The sequence below is a fragment of the Neofelis nebulosa genome, chromosome 10 (assembly GCF_028018385.1).
Source record: "Neofelis nebulosa isolate mNeoNeb1 chromosome 10, mNeoNeb1.pri, whole genome shotgun sequence".
Lineage (NCBI taxonomy): Eukaryota > Metazoa > Chordata > Mammalia > Carnivora > Felidae > Neofelis > Neofelis nebulosa.
The window spans coordinates 19816268-19825807 of NC_080791.1; the positions used below are offsets into that span (position 1 = coordinate 19816268).

Consider the following 9540-nt stretch of genomic DNA (forward strand, 5'->3'; position numbering starts at 1 on the left):
CATGATCTCATAGTTCAGGAGTTCAAGCCCCGTGTCAGGCTCTGCATTGATAGCATGGAGCCTCCTTGGGATTCTCTCTCTCCCTCTCTCTCTCACACACACACAAAATAAATAAATAAACATAAAAAAGGAATTTGGTAAGACAGAGGGAAAATCCAGCTCAAGCTAGGTTCCACACTCCCCAAAGCTGTAATAGAGCCCATTTTTGAGGTACGGATACATTAAGCTGATGTAGAACAAGCCACGTGTACCAATTTATACCCCGACGCGAACACAGATTTTCACGGACACAGCCAGCCACTCCCCTGACACGGTTTACTGCCCGAGAAAACAGCAGCTCCTGCTGCTGTCGGACAAAAGACCGGGTGTGTTTAGCCTTGTGGCTCGTCCTCGGTCGTTCTCTGCTTGACAGACGCCCTAACTCATTTTGCCCTCTTGTGATGGAAGGAAAGGCTGCCTGCACATCCAGAGAAAATGAATCCGTATGCTCTGGATTGATTTAAGCTGCAATCAACGAAATGTCTTTTTTTTTTTTTTCCCTTAAAGACTAAAAAACAGTCTTCCTCCTGAAGAAACAGAATACTTCATTTTGCCAGAAATCAACCTGTAAAACCCAGATGGCTTGCTCCTGACCATGACAAGAAACAGGTTTAGATAGATCACCGGGTGCCAGTCGTACGTTGAGAAGGAGAATCAACACAGCCTATCACTGGAGAAGAACGTCATGCTGTACCACAGAGGAAGCCCTCATTCTGGGGTCAGAGCTGGGTTATTGCTATCCTGGCTTAGCTGCTTGCTAGATTCCTTGGACTGTTTGCCCCTGCGAAACGGCCACATAAGTTTTTACGGCATGGTTGTATGAAATGGGATAACGAGTACGAAGAGCCTAGGGGCGCCTGGGTGGCTCAGTCGGTTAAGCATATGACTTGGGCTTAGGTCACGATCTCACAGTCCACGAGTTCGAGCCCTGCATCGGTATCTGTGCTGACAGCTCAGGGCCTGGATCCTATTTCAGATTCTCTCTCTCTCTCTCTCTCTCTCTCTCTCTCTCTCTCTCTCTCTGTCTCTGTCTCTCTCTCTCTCTCTGCTCCTCCCCCATTCACACTCACTCTCTTTCAAAAATAAACATTAAAAAACTTAGGTAAGTAAATTATCTCTCTCTCTCTCTCTCTCTCTCTCTCTGTCTCTCTCTCTCTGCTCCTCCCCCATTCACGCTCACTCTCTTTCAAAAATAAACATTAAAAAACTTAGGTAAGTAAATTAAAAGCCTAATAGGACATGCTAAGAAGAAGACACTACTTCCTAATAAATAAACAATTGCTTTCGCTAAAGCCAAAAGTAAAATCACACATGTAGCCGTTTTTGTATCTGTGGAAAATATCAGGGGCAAGGACTGTAAGTAGCCTCATGCATTCCAGTCTCACTTTACTGTTATCCCCGTAAATTGGCTTCCGCAGTCAGAATGGTGCAAGGGGCTGTGTTGGTTGAATTCCGGAGTTTGACGAAGAGGCTGCCTTAATGGTTTACCACCTTCCTTTTTTGTGTCACCCTTTATGGTCTTAAAAACAAACACGTTTGCATTGGAGCCTCACAATTTTACAAGGTAAGGAAATCAGGCATTATTAACTCACTGTGTGAAAGAAACGAAGACACTGGGGCCGTAGGTTCATTCATCGTTCCACCATATTGATTAGATGCTATGTTCTTAGCAGGGTGGCCCGCTGGTGCTACAGTAGCAAATACAGCAAGATCCCTGCTCTTGTGGAGCAGAGAGATAGACCCTGAATACATAAACAAGATAATACAGACGTTGATCGTTGTTGTCTAAGAAGAAAACTGCATTATACGACAGTAACTCCGGGAGGGATGTGGGGTAAGGCATACGTCACATAAGGTCACGTATGGGGTCCCCCAGCAAGCTGGCAATGAAACTCCCGGCTAAGGCTGAGTAGAAGCTGGTCATGGTCAAGAGCTAACTGAGGCGGCTCCAGGAAGGCAGAAGGATCGCAGATGCCCCCCAAGTGAAAAGGAGTTAGCTGGGTGAGAACACAAGGGGTCAGAGAGCTTTAAAACTTAGTAAGCGTGGCAGAAAGTAGGGAGAAACAAGAATGTTTTTATAAGTTTAAGTGGTTAAAAAGCATCAAATGAGAGACACCTGGGGGGCCTCAGTCAGGTAAGCGTCCAACTCTTCATTTAGGCTCAGGTCATGATCTCATGGTTCGAGAGATCGAGCCCCATATTGGGCTCTGCTAACAGCATAGAGCCTGCTTGGGATTCTCTTTCTCTCTCTCTCAAAAGAAATACACTTAAAAAATATCAAAAGAGAAATATTATTTCATGACCCATGCTAATTATATAAAATCCAAATTCCCGGGCCTATCAATAAAGTTTATTGGCACACAGCCAATGCTCGTTCGCTTACATATTGCCTAAGGCTGCTCGGTGCTTTATAGGAAAAGTTCGCCAACCCCTGTCGTAGACCATGGTGAAATCTTCGGGTTTGGTTCGAAGCCCAAGGAATCCAGCCCAGAAACTAGTTTACCGGGCATAACAAATTAATGGATTGGTGGTGTTCAGAGGCTGGCAAAATGATCGCATTTGTTGAGTGGTTATGTGTACCTAACACTTTTCTAAGTACTGACCAGACGTAAGCTTTCTTCAATCTTCTGTTATTTCCAGTTTACAGAGGAGGAAACGGAGTCTTAGGTGCGGTAACTCACCCAAAGTCCCATGGCTAGTACACGTTAGAGCTGACATTCGAGCCAAGTCAACCTGGTTCCGAAGCCTGGACTAATCGCTTAAAACGTTTTTTGTAAAGAAACTTTAAGGAAAATATTGCCCGGCCCGGAGGCACCTAGCAGATACGCAGTTTCTTCGAAGTACCCGTTTGGGAACCACTGCTCTCATTCAATCCCCTCATTTGTGGGACCAAGGACCCCCAGGGAACTCATTTGTCCCGGGAGAGAGATGTGAGCTGAGGCCCAAAGCTGGCACACTGGCTATTCGGTGGTGCATTCCCCCAAACCACAGTTTCCTTGTGAAATCAACTCTTACTTGGGTTTTGTGTGTGTGTGTGTGTGTGTGTGTGTGTGTGTGTGTGTGTTTCCAGAAATGATCCACGTGATTCAATTCTAGGCAGAAGTCTTTAGAACAAAGGCTTGGCAGACTCCCTCCTTTTGCAGCAGCATCTAACCTCCGGTGGTTTCTGGGGGCATGGAATATAGCCCCAGCCCCCTGCAGTCTCCAGACCGATGGAAGATCTTTTATGGGCCTCCGTGCTAGGCACTTGGGATACTGTCTCTGAGTCATACCACACAGTCACCTTATGCTATAATTCTCCCCATTTTACAGATGAGGAAACTGATGCCAAGAAGCAAGTACGTTATTCAGGGCTCCACAGCCACTAGTGACAGGGCCCAGGTGACAGTCCAGGTCTGTCTGCCTGCCTCCTACCCCAGCCCCACCCCATCCCACTAAGCTCTGCTGCTGCTATGAAAGCCTTCTCTCAACCACGACGGCTGCTGCCCTACTTGAGAAACTCCGCAGCTACCCTGCGTGTCTACAACAGAGCTATAGACTCCCTACAGCAGGTGTGAACTACCCACCCAAGGCATCTGCTGGGAAATGCAGGTGAGGCCACTTCTGGCCTTGACCTTGGGAAAGGCCATGGGTTCCTCCCAGCAGCCGTGAAATGTCACGAAAGTTTAGGCCCTCTGTTAATTGCAACAAAAAGCCCGGTGGCTTCTACACGTGGGGAAATCCCGTCTCGCTTCTGACCCTTTAAACAGGCCACCTTTCACGCACTTCATCAATGTCTCCCTTTTCAGTTTTTTTTTTCCCCCTCCCTCTGACAACCGACGTTGACCAAGGCGATGGCAGGAAAGAGAAGATGTCTGTCTGTTTCTCTAAAATCTGTCCCCACGCCCCCACCCCCTGAAATGTGACTTCCTATTAGTGCTGGAACACAGTAGGAGGATTTCATTAAATGAAGATCAAAATGACCCGCTGGCTGTCAGTTGCAAGGCCTCCCACATGCAAGGTGGCCAGTAGACTGTCCCATCAGAGTACAGATAACAGGTCACCCCATGACCACCGCACTCCAACCTCGTGTTTTCCTTCCACCCGGCTAAGCAGCCACCAGAGCCACCTTCTGCTGAACCCCCTGTGGGCTGCAGGGTGAAGTGGGGGTGGCGAGGGGGTGGAAAGAACCGAGCAAACCACAACTGTGTGTCACTCAGGGTCACCAGCCTGCCTTCCGGCACTGCCCCCACGGACCATTTTAAACCTCAGACCACTGGACTATGGTGACGTGTGTCAAGGTCTGTGACAAGTTAGATATCACACCGGTGGGTGAAAAAGATACACTCATCATCGCCCACAGTGCAATTTAAAGCAAGGTCTCCTAGGGGCGCCCAGGTGGCTCAGTCGGTTGAGCATCCAACTTCAGCTTAGGTCATCATCTCACGGATGGTGAGTTCGAGCCCCACATCAGGCTGGCTCGCTGCTGTCAGCCGGTCAGTACAGAGCCCACTTTGGATCCTCTGTCCCCCTCTCTCTGCCCCTCCCCTGCTCTCTCAAAAATAAACAAACATTAAAAAAATAAAGCGGGGTCTCCCTTAATGCTCCAGAAGAATGAGAAGTCAAACATCCTTTGAGGTTTGCAAGCAAAAAGAACATCTCGGATGGAGAGTCCATCCTTTCATTCGCTCCCTCATTTGACAATTTATTTCAAGTGCTGTCGTGGGGTCAGGTGCCCCAGGTCAGGTGTTGAGAAGGAGATTTGTGTGCACAGGTTTATGGGAGATGCTTTTGGGGAGGACACTTGTGAAGGAAGCAAGATCGAGCAAAGCAAGATACTGGAGTGAAACACTGGGACGACAAAGGCCTCTCCAGATCCGGATCCTGCAGAGAGGTCGGGAGCTAGAATGTTTCCCTTCAGAGCGGCTCCGTCTTGGGACAAAGAGAACAGAACCGCTAAGTCCCTTCCTGAGGGCCCCATGCTGGACGGAGGATGTTGGGTGTGATGGGTCTATCCCACCGAGAGCAATTCCCAGACCCAGCTGGCATGTCCCATCCCTTCAGCTGCTGGGGGATCAAGGGAGAATCTGGGGGGCACGTCAGAGTATACACCCCAAGTGCCAACTGAGGACCAGCATTTAATTTAACTAACTTGAACTTTTTGGTCTGAATGAGATCATGAAAAGCAAATATGGGAATATACCAGGTTCTCTTTGTCTATTACATTGAATCAGTTCTGGGGTGACTCTAAATAATTATTTAAAAACTGCACCATGATAGGGGCACCTGGGGGGCTCAGTCGGTCAAGCATCCAACTCCTGGCTTCGGCTCCGTCATGATGTTGCGGTTCGTGAGTTTGAGCCCCAAACTGGGCTCTGTGCTGGCGGTACGGAGGCTGCTGGGGATTCTCTGTCTCCCTCTCTCTCTCTGCCCCTTCTCTGCTTGTTCTCTCTCTCTCTCAAGATAAATAAACTTTAAAATAATTTAAAAATACAAACCAATAAAAACCTCTACTATGGCAAACAACCCTGAAATCCAGCTACAGGTGAACAGGGAAACAAACCATGGTACATTTAAAGAATGAGCCACTTCTCAGCCCTAGAATGAATGAACCCTCAACACACGCTAATATCACAGGTGAACCTCAAAATATGCCGAGCAAAAGAAGATAAAAGGAAGTGCACACTGTATGATTTCATTTATGTAACTTCTAGAAAATTAAAACTAATTGATGGAGACAGAAAGCAGATCTGTGGTGGCTTCAAGGTGGGAGGTGATTGGGGGGGGGGGGGGGGACAGGGGAGCGGGTTACAACACGCAGGAGGAAACTTGTAGGTGTAATGGGGATGTTCGCTATCTTGACCAGGCATATGCACACGTGAACATTTATCAAATTGTACACCTCAAATACATACTGCTCCTTATGTCAATTACACCTCAACAAAACTATTTTTATTATTTTTATTGTTTATTTTTTGAGAGAGAAAGAGGGCATGGATGGGGGAGGGGCAGAGAGGGAGAGAGAGACTCTCAAGCAGGCTCCATGGTCAGTGCAGAGCCCAACATGGGATCGATCCCACGAATCGTGAGATCACGACCTGAGCTGAAATCGAGAGTCGGATGCTTAACCAACCGAGCCACCCAGGTGCCCCAAGAAGGCTATTTTTAAAAACATTTTTTGCTGGGAAAGGACCCGTGCCAGCAGGCCTCAGGGACACCAAGGTAGAGAGAAACAAACCCTGTTTTCGGGAAGCTTGGAGTCCACCAAAGGAGACAGAGGCGTATTCAAAGACACATAATGCAAGTCACGATAAAAACCAGTATAATAACAAAGAAAAAGAAAAGCTCTTATGGGGCAAAGAAAAGCGGAGAGGTGACTTCTTTCTAGGAGTACCGAGGCTAGTAATGGCTAACTATGTGCCAGGCACTACGTACATTAATTTAATTCTTACAGCAACCATATGAGTGGGTGCTGTCATTATACCCATTTCACAGGTGAGGAAACTGAGGCTTTGGCTCCAGAATCCATGTTCTTAATCGCTATCACTACTCCTCCCTGATTTGATCTGGGCCTTGGAAGATAACCAGAATCTCCCCAGAGAACAAAGGCGATTTTTGGCAGAGAGGGCAGTATGAACTCTGACCCAGTAAGACTACGACTACAAAGGGGCACCTGGGTGACTCCGTTGGTTAAGCGTCTGACCTCAGCTCAGGTCATGATCTCACAGTTTGGGACTTTGAGCCCCACATCAGGCTCTCCACTGTCAGCCTACTTCTGATCCTCTGTCTCCTTCTCTCTGCCCCTCCCCCACTGGTGTTTCTCTCTCTCTCTCTCTCTCTCTCTCTCTCTCTCTCTCTCTCTCTCTCTCTAAATAAAAAAATAAAGCTAGTATCCTCAAAACATTATAAAAAAATAAAGACTACGACTACAAAAAATGTATTGTATGCCTGAAATACAGCAGGAATTTTCTAGGAGTATATTTTGGGCCAGGGTAGAAAAGGGGGTTGAAAAGTAGATTGGGGCCAGGGTGTGGATGGCCTTCAATGTAGTGTATATTTTGGACTACACTGTAATTTTAGTTTCAATGTCAGGATATTTTATTCTCTGGTCACCTGAGTTCTATGTTCATTCTGTTTTCACCCATGTTTCCATACATTTTTACCCAACAGAGAAAATTACAGAAAACCACCACTGGGAAAGAGAGAAGCAGAGTGACCCTTCAGAGTGATTAATTCTACCTGAATCTAATTCAGAGCTGGACCATGATTTTTTTTTCCACTGGCTTAAAATGAAACGTCCCATGATGATATTTTTACTTCTGTTTCCTGTAAAAGTGGTTTTGGCCCTCCTCACACATTCATGTTAGACGATGTGTTCATGATCCGGAAAATCAGTATCTAGGTCCAGACATGATGCTGGTTCCACGATGGCCCATGTGACACGAGACCGGAAGTAAACTTCTTTCCCTCTGTGCTTTGACAGGAAGTTTTGGAAATCCTGTAAGGAACAGCACTCTTCCAGGTGAAAATGTGAGAAACTAACCATAAGCAATTCACACCTCCCATGGGAGGCCCACAGAGAGCCTTACACATGTTCCTTGGGCTTTCTTAAGTGGGTAGGAGACAGGGTACAAAAATAAGGCATCGCCCTAAAGCAAGGACATGGCAGCAACAGGAAAATCAGATGCTCAGACACCACACAGCCTTAAATACAAAAACTGGAAGTAACTGGAGAGAATTTCATGTGGGAAAAAAATAAAAATCAGATCAAAGACTTAAGTCTTGGTTTGTCTTCTCAGCTCTGCCACTGACTGTCCCTTCTAGCAAACTCCTTAATTCTCTATTTTAAAAAATGGTATAATAAGGGGCACCCGGGTGGCTCAGTCTGTTGAGCGTCCAACTCTTGATTTCAGCTCAGGTCGTGATCCCAGGGTCGTGCAATCGAGCCCTGCATTGGGTTCTGCGCTGAGCACAGAGCCTGCCAACTTTCCCTCTGCTCCTCTCCACTGCTTGTATTCCCTATAAAATTTTTAAAAAGAATAAAATAAAAAATGGTACAATGCAACCTATCCATTCCCTGCTTCCATAAGCAAGTCAATATATGTCAATATAGTCAACAAGCAGTTTATGGAGAATCGTCTAGGACCCTAGCCACACCGGCTAGTAGCAGGGTGAAGGCTAGCTCCCACATGTCTTGATTTCTGTTCCAGAACACTGTCAGTGTTGTTCAAACTTGACTTATGATACCCTGGAGAGCTTGTTAAACACACAGGTAGCTCCTGATTCAAGTGAGAATCTGACTTAATCGGTCTGGGGCTGACCCTAGCAAACTGCCTTTTTTGGCTAGAGGCCCAAGGCATTTTTATCATCATGCAATTCGAGAAACATCCCATTATATCATGTTACGCCCTACAAGAAAATTCAATTTTCTCTCCTCTTTTCAGTCTGTTCCTACCCGTTAAAATAGGTTAAATATTTGAAAAACATTTTCGGTGGATAGAATTTTCCCTCCCCAAAGTATCAACACATTTACAGAACAGCAGCACTCATGTCTGTTGGTTTTAAATTTTATTATTTTTTAAAGTAATTTCTACACCCAACGTGGGGCTTGAACTCATGACCCCAAGATCAAGAGTCGCATATTCTGTCAACTGAACCAGCCAGGCATCCCATCAAGACTCATTTTAATTAAAACAGAAAACATTGTTTCCTTTATAATTTGTCAAACATTGCAGACTAGACTATTTTCGAACCATAAGTCTAACCATAAGTATTTTGCTGTGTGTCCTGGAAAAAATGAGGTAACGCATCTCAATTTGCCCAATTAATGACAGTTCAATACCAAAATAGTTCATTTGCCAGTTGTCACCCCCTATGAGATCATATTCTCCTTGAAAACAAGGAATTTATCTTTTATATGCGGTATCTTGGAACAATACATACTAGATGGCTGGATAGATGTAGAGACAGATGGATGGATGGATGAAGATTTTTTAAATGATCAAATAACGTGACTGAATTCTAGCCCCTGAAGACCATTATACATTATTGTCAGAAACAAAATATTCACAAAGGTTCAGCATGGAGAACAGACAGAGGGTTCCTGGAGGGGTGGTGGGAGGGGGTATGGGCTAAAGGGGGAAGGGGCATTAAGGAATCTACTCCTGAAATCACTGTTGCACTAGATGCTAACTCACTTGGATGTAAATTAAAATAAATAAATAAAAACAAATAAAATAAATTGTCTATCACCGTCAATACACTAGAAAAGTAAAAATAAGATTACGTCACTACACGGGGAAATTTTAATCTCTCTCCCACCCCTCCTCCCCCAAAAAGCCTCACAACTAGTAGATTTACCAGTACTTCCCACGTGTGGCAGAGTGATCTGTGCCACCAACACATCACTCACACCTCTCCACGATCGCGATGACACATGTGGTCCCCTAAATGTTCCACCTGGAGGTAGTTTGGGGGCAGCGAACTAAGAGGGGGCTTCCAGAGCCAATGGGGGCGGGGAGA

The 9540-nt window shown here is 45.9% G+C and overlaps 1 protein-coding gene across 2 annotated transcripts in view; it reads left to right on the top strand.

Moving 5' to 3' along the window:
• Positions 1-4571, top strand: part of UBASH3B (ubiquitin associated and SH3 domain containing B) — a 145968-nt gene extending 141397 nt beyond the window's left edge. Inside the window, exon 14 of one of the 2 annotated variants that reach the window (XM_058687085.1) lies at positions 3352-4571. In XM_058687085.1, the coding sequence (XP_058543068.1) occupies positions 3352-3477 (126 nt within the window). In that variant the 3' untranslated portion in view covers positions 3478-4571. Of the gene's footprint in view, positions 1-546; positions 1037-3351 lie in introns of those variants that run through there. The other variant, XM_058687089.1, reaches the window with a different exon arrangement.
• The last annotated feature ends 4969 nt before the right edge of the window (positions 4572-9540 follow it).